The sequence below is a fragment of the Sus scrofa genome, chromosome 17 (genome assembly GCF_000003025.6).
Source record: "Sus scrofa isolate TJ Tabasco breed Duroc chromosome 17, Sscrofa11.1, whole genome shotgun sequence".
Taxonomy (NCBI): domain Eukaryota; kingdom Metazoa; phylum Chordata; class Mammalia; order Artiodactyla; family Suidae; genus Sus; species Sus scrofa.
Window position 1 is genome coordinate 58830939 of NC_010459.5, and position 23803 is coordinate 58854741.

The window sequence follows — 23803 nt, forward strand, 5'->3', positions numbered from 1 at the left end:
ATCGTTCTCGTTATGCTGCCCCTCCTGCCCACCCACCCTCCTCCCAACCATCCCCAAGGGCCTGAGGACCCTGCCAGGCTCATTGGGGCGTCCCCTCCCCCGAGAACGCTGCTCCCCGCCCATCCACTGGCTGACCCTCAGCACCTTTGAAGAGTCAAGCTTCAAGCAAGGTCTCCTTTTGGAGTCACTGTACAGCAGGCCGTCCTGGGTGCCCCCCTGCCAGCGCTCCTTCCTGGAAGCGAGGCTTACTCCTTGTTCCATGGTCACTTTGCAGAGATGTCTAGGCCTTTACCAGCAGAACGGCTTTCCCTTACATATATGATTTTCCCCCGGCAGGAACGGGACCATGCGATACTTTTGGTCTGGATTTTGCCTTTTCTTCCCCCCTCTTAACACTGTGTCTTGGAAAGCTTTCCAATCAATACATACTGAACAGCTCTATCCTTTTGAAGAGCTCTGTAGGATTCCATATGGATGGACCAGAATCTCTTTTGTCAATGGTTTTCTGGTTGGACATGTAGGCTCCTGCACGCTTTCACTCTGGTAAACACCATGGCAGCGGAGACCTTTGTGCATGCCCAGATCCTGGCTTCTGCCCCTTCCACGCCGGGACAACCTCGGATACTCTACAGGACTCCCTCTAGTTGCCTCCACTAATCTTTACCAAGGGAGGCTGGCTGCCCCTCTTGGGCTTCCAGGCAGCTGGTGGGTAGCTCCCCTGTGGCACTTACCCTAAGGAAGCTATTGATGTGTCTGCCTTGCCTTGGGTGTTGGTCCCCTCGGAGCCCCTAGCACGATCCACAGTACCTGGCGCACAGCAGGCATGAGATAAGGGCTTACGAGCTGAATGGACGTCACATCTAAACCCCTCATCTCCAGGGGACTCCAGACCTCGCTGCATGGTGACTGACTGGAGCAGCCTCCCCTCCCCAGGGCTCGGGGAGGGGGGCTCGCCCTCTGTCCCGCTCTCACTGCATCCTGAGCCCTGCTTCTCTGGCTTCGCTCCTCTCGGGGCTGCCCGCCCCGTCGCGAAGACCTTGCTCATCCTTCAAGGGCCCCGTCGTCTTCTTCCGTCTCCTTCACGAAGGAAGCTTTCGCTGAAATATCAATCTCTCCCTTTTCTGAACCGCCGCTGTCTTTATAGTCACTTCGGCATATTTTTTCAAGCTCCGTTGCTCACTAATTGTTTCCCGTCTGTTGGTTTTGTGTCCCCAGCTGGGCCATGAGTTCTTTGAGAGCAGAGAGCCTAGCCGCCTCCGCAATGCCGCGCTCATGGTCCCCGTTCAACACGTCTGTGTTGGGAAAGCAACTGGTTCCTTCATTGACGGAGTCAGGTCTTAATGCTGATGGCTGGAAACGGTCCTTAGGGCGCCCAGGAGATGCTAAACTTCTCAGTCCTGGGAGCCCTTGTGGTCGGAGAGGTGGCCCCTGTGGAGGAGTCTGTGGGAGCCGGCCTCGTCCTTAGAAACACTTAGTTCAGGTTTGCAGCTGAACTTCGGAGGGAGAGAAAGAGAAGAGGGTACCAGAGACACACGTTTATCAGGGCCATCCCACCTTAGAGCTTAAATTGCTTTAGATTGCGGCAAGGATCCGCCGGTCTTTCAAAAGGAGGAGACGGGACAAGAGGAGGTCTCAAGCCATCTGGGCTCATGGTGGTTCCTGATCACGGGCAGCTGGCCCTAAAGATATTCCCTGGACTCCGCTTGGCCCAGCCCAGCCTGGCGAACCTCACCTCCCAGACCCTGGGCTCTTGGTTGGACACTAAGGATCCATCTTCCCGCCGCGATGGGCTATAACAGGCCTCCGCAGCCCACTCTGCTCCTGGGGCACCCACCCCCTCCCCATCCCCCATCCGCGATGCTCAAGTGTCACTCATCCGGTCACGAGCACCAAGCAAGTGGTACCCCTGGGGGCACCTGCCCTCCCCTGGAGGAGGCACACGTGGAAACAGATCAACACAAGACAGGGTGGTGCATCCCAGGCCATGAACCAACGTGGTCCTTGGTGCTCCAAGGAGTGAAGGTCACTGACGTTGCCTGGGGGCTGGGGAAAGGCTCGCCTGTGACATTGGAGCTCTTCCTTGAATGGTGAGTGAGCGTTTTCCAGGAGAAGGGGGTGGGAGTGGAGGAAAGACCTCAAGGCAGAAGCTATCAGATGTCGAAAGGCACCCAAAGTGATCCACACGGAGGGGGCAGAGAAGGTTCCGCAGGGCGTAGGACTCCCGGGGGTGTGGCTCCAGAGCCAGGAGCCACTGCAGATGCTCAGAGGCAAAGTTACAGAGCTCATTTCCCCCCATGGGCAGCAGGATGACGGAGCAGGTTCTAATCAGGAGAGGAATGTGGCCAGGGTGGTCTTTTTGGAAAGGTGGTGGTTTAGATAGAAGTTCTATCCTGCCTCGGGGGCCAGCCTGCAAGGTGCGGACACAGGGCAGGCAGGGGCTGCTTTTGTGATTTTCCAGGCATGAGAGACAAGACCAGAGGAGTGGCGGTGGGTCTGGAGGGGAGGAGAGACCACCCACATGTGGGCGGCAGGGTCTTTCGCACTCTGGTCACAGAGAGAGGACCGAGGATGTGGAAGAATGCCAAGGGCTCTACTGAGGTGATGCGGCCGTTAAACAGCAGGAGCCCAGGAGGAGGTGCGTGCCCCGGTGGGAAGGGTTCCCTGTGGGCCGGGTGGGACCTCCAGGAGGCCCTGTGTGGGTGGAAGCTGGAAACCCACACGGAGTGCTCCGGAGAGGAATGAGACCAGAAGGTGGACCCTGTGGCCATCGCCGTTGGGTAGAATCACGGGACAGGGGTGGGTAGAGGGTGAGACAAGAAAAGTGAGGGGAAAACATCTGGGGACTGGGCCCCAGAGAGCCTGAGAAGGAGGAGTGGAGTTTCAAGGAGAGGCAGATGGCAGCACGAAAGAGCACAGAGCAAGGATTGAAAACTGGCCCAAGGCGGAAATATGCTGCCTCTGCGTACCCGGCAGCCCCTTGCTCTCGGTTCCAGCCACCGATTTCCAAAAGGGTGAACTTGCAGGGGGGTTGGTCTGCGTGGCTCAGACCCTGCTGCCCTCACCTTCCCGAGTCCAGAAGGAAGCCGTGGGACCCCAAACCCAGTCAAACAAATGATCCCTGCCTTCTGGCCTCAATGTGGCATCTAGGGTCCAGAGATAAAGATGCGACTCAAGACGGTCCTAAGAGAGTCAGTCCTAGACTTGGGTGGAAATTATGAAGAGAGAGAAGCGAGCTTCCTGCTGGGGCTGCAGTGCCGCGAGACCTGGGGCTGAGCCTCCAGATATCAATTTGCCACCTTCTGGGGAGAGCTAGCCTGAGCATGAAACGCACGCAGAGGAAGAAGGAACTGAGTGATAGACTCGGGTTGCTATCATGTACCTTCTGGACCCAGCTGTGCCTCGATTTATTTATTTTTTTTTAAATTTATTTATTTGGGCCAACACATTTGCTTTTAAGCTTAAACGGATTTGACTTAGGTTCTATCTCTTGCAGCCAAAGGAGTCTTGACTCGTACAAGGCCACGTGGCTAATGCGAGGCTCCTGGTTCCCAGAGTGGCATCCGGAGAAGCCTGGGTCCAGCTCTGTGCCCCCACGTCACTCAGAAGACCAGGGACAGGCCAGTGGTTACAGTCCATGGGGTAAAAAAAACAACAGCTAGAAACGGATGAGCGAGCTGTGTCTCAATACCCGTTAGCATGAAAACACAATGATTTCCCTTATATTTTTCAAGGGTTGAGTCATCCAAGTCAGCCGTGGCTTGGCACTTCAGCGAGTTGTTCTTGCCAAGGAAGATGGTTAGGAGGGAAGGTTGATTTATTGGAAGACACAGGTGTCAACATCATTTTGCCCGAGAAAACCGAGTATAGAAGGCTTTCCTGCCATGAGCTGTTACCTAAGAGGTCTCCTTTGGGGCTCAAAGACCAAAGGCCACGAGGTTAGATGTTGTTTGAGCCCTGACATTGACCAAGTATGGGCACCAGGTGTGATGGGCCCAGGGCCCTGGGAGAGGACCTTCCTTTCCCAGTGGTAGGGCCAAGGTACTTTATATGGGGTCTTCTGGGACATGAGTCATGAGAAGGAGCCAGCCAAAGACTGGAAGGTGGGAGCATCGAACTCCAAAGTGATTTGAGAAAGAGTAAGTAGGCCAGGCTGTGGCTGAAACATGGTAGGAGAGACATGGGGGCAGAGGACCGGAGGTCTTGCTTTCTGGAATACTCTGGTCCTTAAGCTCTTTCACCTCATCTTTCCATGTATCCATCCGTCCACTCCTCAACCCCATGAACACTGATGACAGGTAGACAGGGGATGCCACTGAGACTTGAGGGACGAGGTCATGAAGCAGAAGGAGGAAGAGCCACAATCCAGGCAGAGGAAGCCACATGGGCCCAGCCTAGAAAGGGCCACTTGGGCGGAGCCTGTCGGGAAGGGTCTCGAATGCCTGGCCTCCCTCCCAGGCGCCCCTCCACCATGCAGAGCACCTGCGTGCAGAACACCAGGAAATGCTGATGGGTTTTCACACATTTTCAATGAATTCTGGGATAAATCCGATATCATCTTATACTATATTCTAATACAGCCAAGGGGTACCTGGGCCGAAAGGCCTAAGACAAAGTGAGGGGAAAAAAACACTTAAAATGGAAAGTATGCCATCAATTAGCTTCATTTTCCTCCGCCAACCACAAAAAGACCATCACTGGTTCCTATTAGCAACGGCCCGGCTTGGGGAACACCTGTTTTCGGCTGCACATCGTTGGTATGGGCCAAAGGGAGGTGTTCCATGGCCTCAATCAGGCAGGGACATGATGAGATTTGCGCTTTGGAAAGGTCACCACGGCTGCAGGGGTAGAGGGTGAAGGAAGGGAAGGGGTTGTCTGTTGAGCTATGGGAGAAACACACACGATGAGAATTCGCATTGGGCAGAATTCGTGGAGGCTGCATTCCTTGAAGGCAAGAGTTTTGCTCCGCGTCGGCCCTTTTAGCAGTGCCTGGCAAGAGCTAGGCACAGCCCGCTGCTGGATTTTTTTTTAAGAAATGCTTCTGGAATTGAATTGTCTGCTATAAAAACCTAATGGAGTCTGGACAAAACTTGCCTCTCTCCAGCCACTCTCTGCTCAAGGCAGACAGGGCTAGGGAGTTTCCAGAGGTTGGACATACTCAAGGTTTTAAGGAGCTATTTGGGGAGACAGAACACAAAGCTCCTGTTTCCGAAATCTGGCCAGAATTTGCCTGTTATGTCAGATCTGTGCAGATGAGGCATTTATTAGCCTCATCGGCTTCTGCTGCTTACCTGGATAAAAGAATGGCCAGCTCTCTTCCAAGAGATGCTAGGAAGGCCCAAGTTAAAAGGTGACCATTTGAGGCTGTTTAAACCCTTTTTACACCTGCAAGCACATTGTCAACACATCTGGATTCCTAAGCCACAGAGGAAGAATCTCGAAATGTATTCAGAGACCCCTGCCCCCTCGGCTCCCACCCCGCGCCCTACGCTTTAGAGTCTGCCGTGGCACCTTACGTGAGCTTTGTGTCAGCAGGATGGCCGCTGAAAGAAACCACAGTGCCCACGCACCGATCACTTGCGGTGCGCTGGCCCCGAGCAGGATCTGCACGAGCCCCATCTCATCTAACCTTCTTTGCTGAACGGTGTGCATCTTGCACTGCTGACCCATTTTGTCTCTCACCACTAGCCTGTCAGCACTTGAAAACCTTCCCCTGGCCCTGCCATTGCCTGGCTTCAGCCGGGGAAGTCCATGTTTATGGTTCAAGATGACAAGAAGACAATGAAACACTTGTCTCCAAAAGCAACTTCTGGGATCCACAGGCAGAACATTAGAAAGTGGGTACAAAGCCCAAGAAACAGGACACCCGGGCTCTTTGAGCTTGGGGAGTATTACAGAATCCCGTCCCAGGCCAAGAATGAGTCACAATGAAAGCTTTTAAAATCTAAAACCATCAACCTAGATTTCAATTCCAAGGAAACACATACTTGGCCATGAGGGGAAAAAAAAAAAAAAATCAGGCTTAAGCCACTTGACAGGAAAATAAAACAGCCAAGGAACATTCAAATATAATGATTAACATCCTCCCCTGCCCCCCTCCCCTCCCCTCTGCTCCCTTCCCTTCCAGCATGGGTCAGGGTGTTCACGGACTGGACTCGATCCCCACCTGCCTGCATGCCCTGGCCAGGGCTCCCATTTCACTGAACACTAGTTCACACACACGATCTTGTGCCTGGACGCGGCCGGGTTATAACTGCACCGGTGCTGCCTTTGGGTTGCTATGCCAATCTCATGGATTCTTCATGAACTCCCTGCTCTGGGGCTCTTGGGTGGCTTGAGGTGGCTGTTTTGGGAATACGAGGATTTTTCTTCCATTATTTATGTGGGCAAGCGCCGTTCACTTCTCTCAAAGAAATGGAAGCTTGATTGATTTCCTAAATGTAGGAACGAGATTGTCGTGCAATAAATATTTAAGACTGACCAGGAAGGACGACCACCATCTGCTGAAACACAAAGCCCAGGAAGGGCTCCGTTAAGCATTAGCGCGAAGGGAATGAATGCATAAGCACCCTATATAATATTTGCTCAGCACCCGCTAGTTTACAAAGGTTTTTCACTCATCTCATTGGATCTGCACAATAGCCCAGGGCACGGATTACAAGGCTTATTAAAACCTCACATTTTGCCTTTCCTAACGGCTCAGGGCGCTAAAGGCTTAAAAAGTCACTTGCGGGAGGTCAGAGAGTTTGGGGACCGAATCTCGGGTCTCAAAGTCGTGCGTGCACCTATTTAAAAAACATTTATCCGGAGCCTCGTCCCAAATAGACGAGATGGCAGAGGGTACAAAGATGAATAAAACACGGTGCCGGAGCAGGAGGAAGATCGCGCTCCAGCCCGGGGGAGACACAGCCAGAAGTAAACATGTCCCCGCTTTCAGGGTGATGAGCGCGGGAGAGAAAGGAACAGACGCGGATCTCGTTTCTAATCTGATGTCTGATGTTCTCTCCGAAACACCGGCTCGGTTGTTGACAATAACTGTCCTCCGAAGAGGGGAGAAGGGGCTTAGCCGTGCGCCCCAAGCCGGGTCTCCCGGCGGGAGACCGCTCACGGGGTGGGGACAGGACTCGCCCGCTTTCGGCAAATATTTCCCGGGGTGCCGAGCTCAGCTGGGGGTCCGCACACAGGCTCCCCACGTTTTCCCTCCATGAGGGTCTCTGCCTTAAGAGCAGCGTCTTCATCCAGCTGCAGCCTCCCGCTCGGCGAGGCAGGCAGCTCGCTGTCCGCGGTGACACGCGGCGGCGAGACGGCTGCGAGGTTTTGTCTCGCCCGAGCATCGTCCACCGCCCGCGGAAGTCCGCGAACGAGCGCCCCTTCCCCGCTCATCTCCTTCTCCCACCGCCCGGGCTCTGGAAACCACGGCCCCTTCCTCGAAACGAACGCGCCAGCCCTGCTCTCCGGTTCTCCCGTTTCCTTTATTTTATGCATTTCGATATTTCCCTCCCGAAGATATGCTTCACACTGATTTTTAGTTACACGACGGATGCACAGAAACATTCTCCTTTGGGGACAAAAAATGATATATGTGTATATACACTGGGTCGCCAGCTATCCGGCGGAGCCCCGGCGGGACCCCGCCTGGCGCCCCGCGGGTACGGCTGACAGCCGCGCGCGGCTTTCCGCGCCGCCCGGGCGGGCGCCCTTTGTGAGCGCCGACACCGGCTTTTGTTTCCCGTTTTGCTTGCTTTCTTTCTGCAAGCCCGGCTCTTAGTACGCGGGAAACACTCGGGAAATACACACGTGTGTGTAAAGTTTGTTTAATGCAGGAACAAATGCGGGGATGGGGGCCGTTCCCGGGTTGCAGGGCGATTTTCCTTTGTTAAGACCCGGTTCGCGAGCGTTGCCCGGCAGCCCCGCGGTGGTCTCGGCTCGCCGGGGTAGGGGAAACCCGTCCTGCCGGAGCCCCGAGCCCGGGGAAGGCGAGGCCGTTCCGCGATCCCGACCCGCTCAGGCCCGCGCGCCCAGCCCAGGCCGCTTCTGGCTTGGGCTTCGGCTCGGGGGCGCCCATAGGGTAACCTCCTGCCACCGGTGGGGTGGCCTTGGGCGGCTCGTGGCGTGGCCCCGGGGCCAGACACCCCGCAGGACTCTGGCCTCCCTTGCGGGGTGACCGCAGGGCCGCTGCCCGCCGCGTTCGGGCTCGGGTAGCTGGATCCCAACGCGCTCAAGCGGAGCCCCCTCCCGAATCCCGCCTATCCGGACACCCAACAGAGTGTCGGGGTCGTGGGGGGTCTCCCGGACCCGATCCGACTGCGGGAAAACGAGCCGGGGGCGCCGGGGGCGCGGGGCCAGGCTTGGCACGCGGGCCCAGGGGGTAGGGAAAAGTTGTTGGGGGCGGGGGGCTGTCGAAGTTTCGGGGAACTTTTCCACTTGAGATTCTACAACCCTGCAGTGCCCCCTACAGAAAGCTGCAGCCGGGGAGGGCGGGCGCCCCCCACGACCCCCCCGGCTGCCAGCAGCGGCGCGGCCCAGGCGGCCTGGAGCTCTAGCTGTAGCTTTGGCATTTTTTTTTTACCCCCCCTCCTGGTTGTTTTTCTGATACATCTTTTTTTTTCAGAATTGGAGAAAAAAAAAAAAAAAAAGCGAGCGCGAGCCGCCGCCTGCAGTGGAGCGTGCTCGGCCTCCAGAGGCAGTCGTCTCCAACTTTTCCTCTCCCTCCCCAACTCCGCGCGCGTCTCGAAACTTCGGCGCTGCTGGAGCCCAAATTTGCCTGCCGCTCGACTCCACTCTAATAAGCGCGCCAAGGCCCCTGGCACTTGTCTGCAACGTGGGGGCCACGCTCTCGAGGCTCAGGCCTGCCCGCAGGCCCGCTCCCGGTGCCTAGGCCCAGTTAGGGAAGGGGAAACCGAGCGGTCCCGGGAGCACCCCGGGAGAGGGCGGAGCGCGCCCGTGCCCCGGGGCAGAGGGGTAGGGATCTCCCGCGCCCGGAACGTTGCGAGCAAGGCTTGTGAACGTCGCAGGGGGGCACTCGCGAGAGACGGACAGGAAGAGGGCCAGGGGGAACGCCAGAACCCGGGACCGTAGCACGGAAACGGCCCGGGGCTGAGCAGCAGGCAGATCCGGGGATGGAGGGAGCCGGAGAAGAGGAGTGAGGAGGCCGTGGGGGCAGGCCCTGCTGCCCTCCTGGAGGCCGGCAGCCTGCTGTGGCAGTGGAGAAGCGGGCTGCCCACAAAGGGAAGGGGTCAGGAGGTCGGGCCCCGGCCCTAGCAGGCTCCGACAAGGCCCCAGTGGGGAGCAGCAGCAGCCCAGGGCCCAGGCCTGGCCTCGGGTTGGCCAAAGGGGGCCTAAACCAGGCCTCCCCGGCCTCTGCTGGGGGAACTGAGCCAGAGGCAGGCCTCAGGGCACGGCCCAGACGCGTGTGAGCCCTGCTAGAGCGAGGGAACCAGAGGGAACCAGGGCCCTAAAGGGTGTCAGAGACTAATGTGGTAGGGGGCTTCAGAGCCTCCCAGTCCAGAGCCGGATTGGCGAGTTAGACGCTTGTAGATCCGAGGTCGGATTGGGGAGGGGGTCTCTGGGAAGTTGGCTAGCAACGCAAGGATTGGGGGGATTTAAGTGCTTAGAGATCGAAGCAGGTCGTGGGGAGGGGGACTCAGACAATTGGAAAGCCTGGGCGGTTATTTGGGGAGGGGTCTTTGCGCTCAGAGGAAGCTCGAAGCAGCACCTGCTTGGCTAAAGGCCTGAGGCTTTGTCAAGAGAAGCTTCTGTGGAGGGGGGGGCCCGACTAGGCCAAGCTGCAAGAAAGAAAGTGAATAAACCTGGACTTGAAGTGGGTGGGGGCCCCTGAGAGGGGAATCACAAAGGGTGAGCCATGGCCACCAGGCGTTTAACCGACGCTTTCTTGTTGTTGCGGAATAATTCCATCCAAACCCGGCAGCTGTTAGCCGAGCAAGTGAGTAGTCACACCACCTCCAGCCCTCTGCATTCACGTAGCATTGCTGCGGTGAGTCTCTTGGCGGCCTCTCCGACACACGCCCCGTGTGCACTGCGGCTCTGCCTGTCTGTCTGTCTCTGTCTGTCTCTCTGTTTAAAAAAGAAGATAAGTCTAGCACGGAAGTGCAAGGTCTCTTGGCAAAGGTCCGAGAGCAGCGATAACCCTGGATGGGGGAAAAAAAAAAACAACAGTTTGAGGCCCCCGTTCCACCTCTGCCTTGCCCTCTCTCACTTCCGCATCCCTTCCAATTCCTCCCCCTTCCCCCCCCCAGCCGTCACTGCACGACCGGCCGCCTCCAATTTACATATGTTTTAGCGCTAAGATTTGGAAGCTTTGGGCCTTTTTTGTTTCATTTTGTTTTAGCCGCCCCCCCCTCCGCCCCCGCATCCTGAGCCTCGCTTTGGTTCTCAGGGTCGAGATGCAGGATCTCAGACCTAAATCCTTGCAAATGAACCATACCCTCCCCCAAACGAGGAAGGAGCTGGTGTTTTATTATTTTTTTTTTCCCCCCCTGTTTTCTTTTAATGGCCTCGCAGCCCTCTGGGTGGCCGTGTTCCCTGTGAATAATTGCTTCCCTGTTTTTTTCCTGGGGGCTCTTTTTGTGAGGCTGTAAGGTGCTAGCTTCCTCGTTTACCATTCCCAGACAGGAAATTAAGCGTTCCCCTCCATGCGAACTTTAAAAACAAAAAGACAAACAAAAAAACCAGGGCGTGTATGTGAAAATTAAACCCCCCGCCCCAATAGCACAGGGTTTTCTATTTAATTCACCTGAACCTTTCCTTAGCCCAGCAGTAGAATCTTTTACTGGGGAGGGCCTGGGAAGATGACTGTTGTGGGGGTTTGTTTGTTTTGGCTGAGGGTTACTTTCCCTTTTCTGAACCTCAGTTTCCTGCTCTGTTGAATAAGGGGGTGAGAGGGGGTGGGCTCGGGGAGAGGGCCTTGGTGGGCTCTGTGCTGTCTTGAATTGGAAGGTGAAGGAAGACCTGAAACTATAGTCTGTCGTGGGCTCCTTGCTGGAGCCAGGCTGAGTCTGAAAAGAAGCGCATTGGAGAAAGAGCCAGTGGAGTCTGGCTGAGACCGTATTCTTGGGGGTTATACTGGACACACTCAGTTTGGGGGACCTCACCCTTGTTTCACCTCTTAGGGACTGTTTTCCCCTTTTCGTTTTTTTCTTTATGACTTGATCTAAATGCTTCAGAAGAATTATGCCATCTGTCCTGCTCAGTGGCAGAGCGCCTGCAAAGGCAGTTTCTTCCCTTTTGTAAATCACAAGTGCAGAATGTCTTTGGCCATCTTGCTTATAGAGAAAAGCTGTTTTAAACTGTGTGAGCAATTTTAGGCATAAAATCACAGTCAATTTAGGTCAAAAAGCATAGAAAATGGGGTGTTTAGGCTTTCATTTGCTCAGGAATTTGAAGGTTTTTTACATTTGTACACTGAAAGAAATGGGATTTTATTGAAGTAAGTGCAAAAGGGAAAAGGGCTAATTCTAGCGCTGATTTTGAAAAGAATGTTCTGAAATAAGCCAAGACGGAGAGCGTAGAATTGAATGGGAAAAAAAAAAAAAAATTCCTTAAGGGAACTTTAGTTTTGTTAAATAGGATGTAAAAATTAAATGGTTCCTTAAATGGCTTGATTTTATGCTACCTCATGGGGGGAAAAAAAAAGCCAGAATTAAAACTCTTGTTAAGATTTCTAAGATATCAGTTTTAACTGATTTTAAAACATAATATTTGCCTTAAAATGTTTAATCATTTAAGGTTCAAAATACACTGAACCGTTGGATAGCAGGAGGCTTTTTTTCTTTTTTAATCATTGGGTCAGATGGTATAAAAATCTGGTGTCTAATAAGACGGGCAGCTTTTTAAAAGTGCATCTCTAAGTCAAAACCTGTTTTTAAAATGGTTTGCTAAGTTAGGCAATTTAAAAAATATATAAACTAAGTCAATTTAAAATATGTAGCTAAAATACACAATTTGGAAAAATAGATATGTCAGAAAATGCACAGATGTATTTAGCTATCTCCTACATATTTTTGAAAATAGATTTCTAACTCAAACTGAAAAAACATGTCTAAGGCAGAACACTAGAAAATATTTTCTGTGTATTACACCATGTAACATGTTAACACATATTGGTTTGACTATTTAAAATCTTTTTCAGATCATTTTTAAGCAATTGGATCATTTAAAATATCTTTGTAGTTGGTTCAGACTATTTAAAAAATAGATTTACAATTAAACAAAAATGGTTTGCCTAAGTCAGAATTAAAAATAAATCACACATTTATATTTTTTAATTGTGTGCATTAAAAACACACGGCATGTCATAAATTTCTGAAGTGTTTAGGGGTGAACTATTAGATTCTCAGCTTGCTCAAAATTGATTCTACAGAAATCATTTCTCAGCGCACACGCAGGCACGCGCGCGCGCACACACACACACACACAATCATATAGCAAGATGCTAACGTGACTAAATGGAGGGTGTGATATTTTCATCTTTTCTGGAAATTAGAAAAATGTTATAAATATTTTGGGGGAGAAGCATATCAGAAATTTTTAAAAACTTCATTGAATAACTGATGTAATGTTTTTCATTACATATCTAACTCATATAAATTTAAAAACCCCATTTCTGACTTGTAAATTTCAAAATCATGTAGCAAATTAAACAAAATTAGAGCTATCAGATTTGAATATGGACTGGGTTTTAGGTGATATTAAGAAATTATTAGTGAATTAAACTAATTATAATTAAGTACATTTGTTAGTTTTATTAGAGAGAGCTAATGAAATGTCTAGTATTAAAATGTCAGAATATCACTTATTTTATACACTTAGCCCCCCAGTAAAGGAAACAAAGTAGGCGAAGTGTTACTCACTGTTACGTCTCCTGATGAATTTGTGGAGGGACAGTGTCCATACTTTTCTTTTCTGTATGTTTGAAAAACTGTAAATAAAAGCAAAAAATAAGTAAATACCTGTCATGTTAAAAACACAAATAAAACAATTCCAAGACAATTTGTATATATTTATCTAAAATCCAGGTAATTAAAAGAGGAAGGAACTAAATTCTAGAGTGTCAATTAATTTAAAAAATCATAAACTGAAATGTCTAGCTCCTAGTTTGAAGAAGAAGCTATAGAAGTTGATTTTGGAGTGTGTCTTTGTTATCTCACAATTAGAAAGAAGTTGCCTCTAAAGTAATAGGTTTTTTGGGTTTTTTTTTAGTTTTAAATCTGAATTTTCACATCCTGATTTTAGGTGAGAGCTGTGGAAACTGTCAGGTGGTGTCTGTGCGTGCGTGTGTGTATCACACTCTGCAAAACCAAGCACACGAAAAGTCATGTCATTGAAAACATTTAAAGTCCTTTTTTTTTGTATCCTAGTTGGAGGGAAAGCACTAGTGGTGGGTGGGTGGTGGTGGTGGGGTTGCTGTGTGTACCTCTACACACATACACTAAAACATGTTTGTGCAGCACTCAGGCAAACGTGTCACACAGCTAAGCAGGAATTTAAGGAGGATGTGCAGTGACAAAACAAACACAAAGTCTCCAGGGCCAGGAGGGGACCTAAAGGTCATTTGACCCAGTATCCCCTCTGTGATAACCCTGTGCCCGCCTGCCTTGACCACACTCTGCAATGGCCGATAGGAAATTCCAGCAGCCCTCACGCCACCTCTTGAACCACCAGAAAAGACTTTGCCTCTATTAACCCCATCTTTGTCTGCATTTGCATCCTGTGGTCCTTGCTCTGGGTCTGGGCCCCAGGGTCTCTGACACAGGAAGCCTCTGCCTTCTTCTGCGTGATAGATAGCCCTGCAGCCTGCTCATTCCCCGAGCTTTCTCTAGCTTAGCAGCCCCGGCTCAGGCATCGAGGTTAAGTTTCTTGCCTATGAATGATGTCTAAGTTTCCCTGTGTGTTTTTTTAAAGTCCAGCACGCAGAACTGAACAGAAACCCACTTAATTGTGTTCTTGGTTGTATTGCCATTAATAAAACTAATTGTTAAAAGCAGAAAGGGGGGTTGATCTTTAGACCGTCAGCAACATGCAGCTGTTGGCATTTCTCATGCCTTCTGTTTTGGCCTCAGTTTTGGGTGCCCGATCACACTGCTGTCTCAGGGCAGCATGAAAGAAAAGGAAGAGCCTGGACTCCCCGAAATCTGGGGATTTAGGGCTAAGTCTCCCTCTGTGGCCGACTCAGAACATAGGTCTTTAGGCTTTTAATCGCTTCTGACATCCTTTACCTAATTTGTAAATTGAGGGTTTGAGCTAGGTGATTTCTAGTGGCCCTGTGGATTCAGCAGTGCTCTCTGGAGTTCTCATATGATACAGTGTTTCTCCAGACCAAGGCTGGCAGCCTTAGCTTTAATTTGAAAGGGAGAAAAACACTGTCAACAACCTCGTGCTGCCTGCCAGCCCCACGTTCCCGCAAGAGCCCTCCGAAGTAGCTCCAATGCCATGAGGAAACTTTGGCCTTCTGTGTGCCAAGTGCAGGTTTAAGGCAGCCCCTCCTTCAAGCGGCCACAGGCAGCTTAGCTTTAAGAAGGCAAAGCGAATTTACGACGTTAAATAATCATCAAAAAAAACGTGGAAAGTCTTACCCGAACGAATGAACGTAGACGTTGAGGTGCTGTTCTCATCTGATGAGGTGCAGTGCGACGTGTGTGATTGCCTTTGATCTCCTGAAATAGATCTCATAGAGGGATCTGAGCTACTTTGTGGTGTTTACAGCCTAATCTATTCTCTGCTGTAAAATAATGCACAATCTATAAAGGGAAGCTAGAGTTAATTGGTCTTAGATTCGTTTGAAAGTAGCACATTATTTTTAATAATACCCAGTGTGCTTTTGGGGGGGGCAGCTGAGGATTAACTATGGTCATAAGAAACCCAAGGTCCTTCTTCGGTCTTGACTGTAACATTAGCTAAGATTTATTGAGCGCTTGCCACATGCCTGCACTGGGCTTAGCCCTTTCCACGTGCAGCCTCGTTTCATCCTCAGTGAGCTCTAGCAAATGGGTGCTGTCGCTTTTTTCATGATACAGATCCGGAAACTGAGGTTTTGAGGAGTCAGGAAACTTACCCAGGGTTTGCCTACCTTGCAGGGAGCTGGGATGGGATCTCAGGCCAAGCTCGATCCAGAGCTCTGTCTCCTGCTGGGCCACGGTGGGGCTGGCTGCTTTGCCCGGACTTGGGCCTCTGGTCCTGGAGAATGGAAGCACTCTTCTTTTTTTTTTTTTTTTTTCCTCCTTACAATAGGATTGCATCTTTATCTTACTTTATAACCATACATAGTCATCTTTAACTTGCATATTGAATGTTCTACGTTTTCGTCCCCGTTGAGTCTGTTGGAAAATTAGTTCTCTTTCTGTAGAATCCAAGTATGAAATCATTGTATATTTCTCTTTAGATCTATTTGCTTTTCTGCCTCTAAAGATTCCATTTGAGCAGAGAGGCTTACTTGAGAATAAGGGTACTTTGTTGGATAAAAGTGAGGCAAACTTTTATTTTGGCAGTAACGGAAATAAAGTAAATATCACTATAGCATAGACCTGTATTTCCAACTCATTTTGCTCAACTTTTCCAGACTTCCTGAGTAAACACAGATGGCTTTCCACTTATTTTTCAGTTTTATGTAGAAAGTTCTTTAGACTATAAATTCCACATGCTACTTGGAGTTTTCAGTATTTGCTTGATTGTATGCCATTGGCAGGTCAGAAACCTAGATTTAGACGTTATAAAGATTTAGAAGCTGATGAAGTGTAGTAACGTGTTTTCATTGGGCTCTGTTTTGGTTTTTCCTGGTGGTAACTCTAAATGTTTTAGTTCAGGTCTTAAGTTGGTGGCAGGGGGAGTTTTGAAAGCCTCCTATTTTTAAGTAGTGAAATGGGGGGGGGGTGCTCTTCAAGAAGATGGCCTTCTGAGCTGAGTTCTCAGCTGCCCATCACTAGTAATCTCCTGGACTGTTAATAAAATTAGAGAGACTGGAAGGTGGAAAGAGGCCTGAACACCTGAATCTGTCCCCATCTCAGCCCCCTGACTTCAGGGAAATGGATTTATATATTCTGCAGCTTGATTTTCCTGTTTGTGTTTAAAAAAAAAGGCCATGAGTCTGATTTCACCTGTTATCAACTAATGATTATAGAAGTTAGAAGATCAGGATGTGTGCTTGGTTAAAAATCGGAGAGGACAGGCTTGCGTGTGGCTGAGATCTTAACCCTGGTTTGCAGGGTGCTCTGTCCACAGATTAGACGCCAAGGAGCCTCTGCAGAACTGGCAGATGTGCAGGCTGAGATGCTGAACTGGGGGTCTCGCCTTGTGTCTTGTTGTGTTAATGAAAACACTTCCGTGCTTTCTTGCTGAAAATGTTAAGCTTTTAAAAAAAAATAAAAAGGTTTTCTTTTTAAAGTAGAAGGTAATTAAATCAGATTTCCATTCAGCACTATCTTCTCTGTTAATATCTTGTAGTACTACCGTTATGGCAGGGGGTGTATGTAAACAGCTCTCTTGCTTTCCTGGCAAACTGCGGAAGGAATGCAGAGGCCTTTCAGCCTCCTATCATGTCAGCTAACTGAATTTTTACCTGGAGGAATGCTGTGGGGTTCCACTGTTACTGCTTAATCATATTTTGGCCCTGATAGACCAGGTTCATTTGCACTACTAATTTTTAAATAAAGAAGCTATGTTTTTTATTTTCCGGCTTTACTGTTAAGCATCAAAAAAAAAAAAAAAAAATCAGCACAGTTGATTATTGAAATTCACTCCTAATTATTTTAGTGATCAATACTGTAAAAAAACCACACACAACCACCCAGCCACTCACATTATCTGTCATTAGTAAATATCTGCTCCGAGGATAGAGTTCCACGTTGATCGAAAGAAGAACCTTTAGTTTTAAATTGAAACTTAATCTTCTGCCTGCCGGTGCTTCTTCCTTCCTACTCCTCCTTAAAAAAACAAAACAAAAAAACCCCCAAAAACAAAACTCTCCTTACCTTTTGTTTGGTTTTGTTTACTTTCTTTTATAATAGCCTTGTAAACAACCATGTGCTTTCTAGACTAATAATAATACACGCCAAGCAAACGGGAAGAGTTTTTCCTTTCTTTACCACCTGTCTCTCTCTCCCGGGAAGGGTGGTTTCTCGGCTTGCTTCTTGTGTCTGCAGGATTTAATTTGTAGAGACCTTACATATGTGGTCGTTCAAATATTATCTGAAAACAGCCATAGACAATTTTTGTGGGTTGTTCATTTTCTTATTTTGCTGCATTTAGCAGGGCCGATGTATGTGTTAAAATTTACATTTAGTTGGCAGAAGAAGATTACATTTTAGCTTTGCTCTCTTATTTTATCTTCCTAAAGGAAATGTAGACTATTGCCTGTGATATTTGCTATTTATGAAACAGGATGCCATTATATTTTAGTGAAGCTAAAACTAAAGCAAATGTGTTTTCTTTGTTTCTATTGTATTTTAATTTTTACAACTGCTTAGTGTTTACTGTCTTATTTACCAAAACAACAATCATTGTAAATAAAAACTGAAAAACACATATTGATGTAGCTTAAAAAAAAGAAAAGGAAGAATCAGAAGGGGGAGATTTTTTAAGATGCCTTGATTAGTGGATCTTTATTTTAGTCAACTTTAGAGTTGCTTGAAATCTCAGTATTTTCTCAACTGACCATACCTTATCTGTCTGTCTGTCCCCGTCCTTCTCTCTGCCTGCCGTCCCTCACTGGATGGGCTGATGGGAAAAACATGTCCCTTCAGGAGCTGGATGAGGTACTGTGTTTTGAATATTTTTGTATGTTAGTTTATAAAATGATGCCTGCTTTTCTGAAGTCTTTGGTCATCTGCAACATGCGAACAGTGTTGATTGACACATTTTAGCTTTTGTTTCAATTACTACAATTGTCATGTTTTCTGATTTAATTCTTAGGATTTATTTACTATTTTTTCACCCAAGTGAACTGATGGTTTCGAGATGGGCTTAGGAACATTATTTACTACTCCTGGGAAAGTGTCTCAACTTTGGAAACAGTAAAAGTCGAACATTTCCTTGCACTTAAAGTGAGCCAGGCTGTTTTCAGGAGCACACGCGCAGGTCCCTCGACTGCTGAGCCACGTGCCCCGAGGTTGCTCCGGAGGTGCGCAGGAGGCCGTGACGTCCGGCAGGAGCCCTCAGGAAGTGGGACTGGAGCCGCCAGGTCTGCTGGGGTGTCTGCTGCCGCGTCACTGGGACCTTGCGAGGGGCCCTCTGGTGATGCCGGCTGACTAATCATGACGTGGCCCCTTCCGAGCAGCACGACTTTGGCCTTTTCATTACTTAGTAGCACTTCTCCCAGAAGATGGAGAGGGTCCGTGTTCACAGCACTTTGAAGAGTCCTTTTTAAATCGAGAGGAGGAGGTGTCATTTGTTTCTGTGTTAATTTAGAAATGTGAACAGTGAGGTGGGATTGGGGTCACTGCCTTCAACACGGTGAGGTTCCTAACTGAACGATAATAACAACAGACAGGAAACAACCTAAAGACCCTGCGTGGGAGCTGGTTCCGTACATGATGGAGCATCTCTCGTTCCCGGGACCCATTAAAAAGGGCGCGTGCCTCTCTAAGGGCGGCGGTGGCCTGAGCTCCAGACCCACGGCTGAGGGGAGACGCCTGATGCAAAATAATGGACACGCACAGTTCCCACTCTTTTTTTTTTTTTTTTTAATGTTTTGTTCTATTAAGAAAAATAACTCACACTCAGGCTTATGTGCACGTAGGAAATCTCTGAAAAGAGACAAGAGAAACTTAACTAGTGGGTACCTTCTAGGGAAAGCGTGGGATGGGGGAAAACTTGCTGTCTATTGCAAGCCCTTTTCTTAAGGTGGATGTATATTTTCAAAGCACATGGCATTTGTTGCCGGTGTCATTAAAAAACAATTAGTATTAAAACAGACCCTCAGCTGGTGGCTCACTGAGCCGGCTGCCCTGGCCATGCCTGGCTTAGGAAGCTCCCCGCCAGCACCAGCCTGGGCACCGGGCCCTGGGGGATGAGGCGAAGGGGGGCTCAGCGGTCCAGCAGACATGGGGGGGGTTGCTTGGGGGCACAGAGAGCCGGCCTCATTTGAGAATAGACGTTACCCCTTCCTGAACAGTTTGGAAATAGGGCCCTGTGGCTCCAAAAAGGAAGTGTAAACAAACAGAACAGCTTAGTTTGAAGAAGCGTTTGAACACGGCTCACCCGGGGGCCATGTGAATGGTCGTCTTTCCCGGAGACTCTGCTGCCCGAGCCTATTTCCAGGCCTCTCCTACTTCCTCCTCAGTCAGCAAGTTCCAGAAACTGGCTACCCACTGAACTCACAGCGTCGCTTCTCTGTTTGCCGAGACCCCGAGTGGAGAGCCACTTCCCCTGCCACGCACCCCTCACATGCTGGAGGGTCCTCAGAGCCCCATCCAGCCTTGCCATTCGGGGTCCACGTGGCCCCTTGTTCGCTCCAGCGGCTGTCCTGGCCCTTGTCCCCCGTCCAGCTCCGCTGCCTCTTCTATGATGTGAAGTGCACCCAGTGTGTGTTATTGACTTCATTCATTCATCTTCTCTGTTTCTTGTTGACTCCTTCAGCAAATTGTAATTGTGTATCTATTACTGCCAAGTGCAGCTGTGGAGCTGGAAGCCGGGGCCATACGGGGAAGAGGGTCCAGAGCCTTTGCTGTGCCGAGGCTGCGGTAGGGCCTCCAGCCCGTCTTCGAAGGTGAAAGTGACCCCAGGTCCTGGCGTGGGTTAGGTGGACACCCACTCCTTGGTAGGGGAGGCCTGAGCATCGCCCGCACCTTCCCACAGTGTGTGTGCACATTGATTTGTCCTTTCTCCTACTCAGACCAGCTCCAAAATCTGCTGCACCCTGGGGGACCAGGCCCTCGTCCCCAGAGGCCCAAGGAGGAAGCCCAGCCACCCTCACGCTCTTGTCCTCTGTCTGGCCCCCTCCTCTGTTGTTCTCGGCTCTGATCCGCCCCCTCCTAGGATGGCATCATCTCCCCAGTTGCCAAAGTCTTTGTAGACAGTATGGAAAAGTTACAAGATGAAAATAAACATCAGGCTCCCAAACCACAGAGTGAAACAGTGGGGACCTGGGGCCCTGGCTGCCTTTTGCCGGAAGGTCTCTCAGCCCCTCGGCGTCCGTGTTTGTGAACAGGGAGCAGTGTCCTCTCCAGGTCTGTTGATGGGACTGAAATGCCCGAGTCTGTGGAGGCGTGACCTGCACGGTACCAATGGAGCACAGGTCATGGTGTCGTGGTTGCTTCCTTTTTTTTTTTTTTCTTTTGAGGATTTATATAAGAGTTGAGAAAAAAGGAAAATCGGTGAAACTGGCAACGTTTTATCTGGGTGGTATGATTGTCAGGTTTTTATTTCTATATTTTTTGTGCATTTAAAAAACAATCTATTTTGAACACTTATTGTTTCATAATCAGAAAAGGTGAACACTGTTTTAAAACCATCACAGATTGAAACAAACCCCTAGTGTTGACAGCCCTGATTCTCTTTTATACAACGTGCTTATTCACCCCTCAGAGAACTGAGATTGCTTAAGCCTAATTGTCTATTAGCGAAGGCACTGAGCCTTCTGGGCCCAGTGAGCTATGCCTGTGCTCAGACTTCATCACACATGCCCCCACGTTGTCTCAGGTGGAAACAGAGCTGCCAGGCTGTAATTTTCAGCGTCCCTCCTGGACTTTTTAAATGTTCATTGCCACAGACAATCCAGAATTGTCAGGATTGATTCTTATTAGCAATGCATTGTGGCTGAACTTAGTTTGTTTTTTTTAGATGGGTGTGTGTGTGTGTGTGTGTCTGTCTGTCTGTCTGTCTGTCTGTCTGACTTTTCTAACCTCTACAGAGGCGTTGCCGTTTCCTTGATCTTATGGAACACTAAATCAGCCTTCTCGTAAAGGCAGGGGTTTATAAGAGTAGGAAGGCTGTATATTTCAGACAATAAGATTTATAAGACTGTTCGTGTGTGTGTGTGTGTGTGTGTGTGTCGTCTGTAGATGAAGCATGTGTCCACACTGTCTGGGCCTCCTTAAAGGGACAGTTGTCAATGTCTAGAGTGGATCACAAGCAGAAGTCTCTCTCACACACACACACACACACACACACACACACACACAAAACTTTGACGAGTCCAGCACGAAGCCTTTGGGTGAGCTGTTGTGAGCATCTGTTGGAATTTTCCTGCATTGATGCAGTCGAGCTGGGTGACTCTGGGTTGGGCTGTGTACCCCTGTAGCTCTTAGAGCTACAAATCGGAGAGACCAGAATTCTTAAATTCTTAATTCTCAGGAGTACAATTTTATTGCAACGTTTTTTCTTACTTAAAAAATATGTTGTTTTGTTTTTACTTCAGAAGCACAAGTTCATTTAAGAAAAGCTTTAATGAACAGCATATATTCGGAGTGGGGACTAAGTTGAAATGGAGCAAAGGACAAGTAAAGGGAATTAAAAATCTGGCAGCTTTGTGACGTCTGTGTTGACTTGGATAGCCACTTGAACACTGATGGGTTCTGGATCTTAAAAATGAGACAGCATGTTGAAATGGGAAGTGACGTTCCCAAGGTTGAAAGGGTGATTGTTTTGCCTTAAATGTATTTTTTTAACGTTTGTATTTGTTCCCATTTTAGATAATTGACATTTACCTTCAATTGTGTTTTTCCTTCCCAAAACCTAGACTTAAAAAAAAAAAAAAAGCAGTGCATACTGTGGATACATATTACAAACCCTTACTGATAAGATAAATGACATGTTTCTTCTGCGTCAGCTGCATTTCTTTATCGTGACGAGCTGTTGCTATAGATTATATCAGAAAGGGGACAAATTATTCCCTGTTTAAAGTTTTTCGTCCCAAAGAATCAGCTCTTCTGTCTTATTGGCAAAACCCTGACACAGCAGGTGGGAAGGCTGGAGCCAGCTAGGTGGCCTGGCCTCTGTCCCCGTCAGGTGGGGACCTCCCTGTCAGCAAGCTTCCCCAGAGCATGTTGAGAGAGAGTTCACAGCTCTCTCTGCGTTTGGGGGGGAGCGCAGCTGCTGTTTAAGATCAAGTACGGCCTCCTTAAAAAAGGGTTGAATCCATCTCAACTGAATTTTCATTTGTGATTTATCATTTCTCACTTGTTTGGGATAAATTGATGCTAATTACTCTGCAGATAGCTTTATTTTTAAGACGTATTTTTTGTAGTTTACAGTAAACAGTAGAAACAGTACAAAATGAGATCAAGAGTTTAAAAGCATCGGGGCTTTGCTGAAAGGGGGTGTCGTCGGAGTGCAGTGGGTCAGCAATACACGGGCCTGGGGGCAGTTCTGGGGCCCATGGGTTCTGCCTCGTGTGAACGGCGGAGACTCCCGTTCAGGTGCTGCTCTCAGTCTAGCGCCTGCCAGATGCTGGGTGCTGGGCATGGGCCCTGTCCCCTCGGTTTCGGTCCTCGTGGCCCCCGCAGAGTCAAGTACCTCCTGGCACGTGTGGGGCAGGCCTGGCGCGGCGTGTGCGCCTTGCACGCCCTGCCCTGTGGTCCCTGCTGTGGCTGCTGGGGCGTGGACCGGAGGGCCGTGCTTTGTGGTGGTGTTTTAATGCGAGGGCTTGGCGTCCTGATCCCTGTTCTTAGCACGTTACAGGTGTATTTCATGGGCCTGTCAGGGTGATTGGCAGCTGGTGGAGTGGACGGGGCTTCGGGCGTCAGCCGACCCGGGTTTTTAATCTGTCACATAATAGCTTTGTGACCTTGGGCCAGCTACTTAGCTTTTCTGAGTTTCGGTTTCCTCCTTGACAGATTGGAGTAATAGTCCCCCGCTCACCTAGTCTTCGCGAGGATGGAAATAATGAAAAGGATGTCAGATTCCCATTAGTGAACTCTCCCTAGCAAACAAGGCGGCGGTGGCTAGAACACGTCACAGAGTCACAGACGCAGAGCCCCAGAGAGCGGGCTGGATGACGCACCATTTGTTTAAGACCTGAAATGACACCAGGCCTGCAGGGTCCACGCGGTGGCGGAGTGCGCTGGCCCTGATCACGACTCACAGACGCCCGGGGAGCAGTTCCGGGGCTGCTGGTCCCTTCAGCGTGGTCGTTGCGTGAGACACGCTCCCTGAATACACAGCACCCTGAGCAGGTGCGGGCAGCACCACCCCAGGCCTGGCCGGGAGGGGACGCAAGCTCCAGGATGCTCGGAGACGTTTTGCTCTCCCCTCTCCGGTCAGGGTTTAGGCCTCATTATTACTTGAAGCAATTTTTTAATTTAGGTTTTTCCTTCTATGATATTTCCCCCCCCTCATCTGAGGATTTTAAAAATTTTGCCTTGTTCCTTTATTGTTAGAAAAGCAAACAAGTATTTGCGGGATGAAGGCAGAAATAAATTTAGAGACATGCAGGGAAGGGGGAAGAAAAGCCGTATGGATTGTTCATCCAGTTCTGCGGTGTGACTTAGAAGACGTACAGAGCACTGCCCGGAAAGGGCTCGTGTGTGTGCTGTGTTCCATGATTTTTTGATCATCATTTACATCTGTTGAAACGGGTGTTTGTAAATGCTGAGCCGGGGAGGGCACCTCAGCATCCTTTGAGCAGTCCCCTGCCTCCAGGCAGTGAACAGCTTAAGCCATCACACCCGACACCACCCCCCCCCACTCTTAAAGGGTTTTAAGGCCGTGTGTTATATAGGCAAAATAAATAAGAACTGTTGCTAGCATTTCAAAATAAGTGAGAGTGTTGCCTGTGGACATTTAACCAGAGAAAGGAAGCAACAGTGTGAGACTGCACCGAGATTTTAAGGCTCGCTTTTGCCAAGTGGTGGGTAAT

General features: G+C 49.4%; 1 protein-coding gene across 9 annotated transcripts in view; it reads left to right on the forward strand.

Moving 5' to 3' along the window:
• Positions 9044–23803, forward strand: part of STX16 (syntaxin 16) — a 33415-nt gene continuing 18655 nt past the window's right edge. For 2 of the 9 annotated variants that reach the window (XR_002339824.1, XM_005673055.3), the window contains exons 1-2: positions 9044–9991; positions 17751–17762. Coding sequence is in view for 7 of the 9 variants with exons in the window: in XM_005673055.3 (XP_005673112.1) it covers positions 9860–9991; positions 17751–17762 (144 nt within the window). In the remaining 2 variants the exon portion in view is untranslated. Of the gene's footprint in view, positions 9992–17750; positions 17763–22781; positions 23121–23803 lie in introns of all 9 variants that reach the window. The other 7 variants (XM_021077207.1, XM_005673053.3, XM_013985506.2 and 4 more) reach the window with 6 other exon arrangements.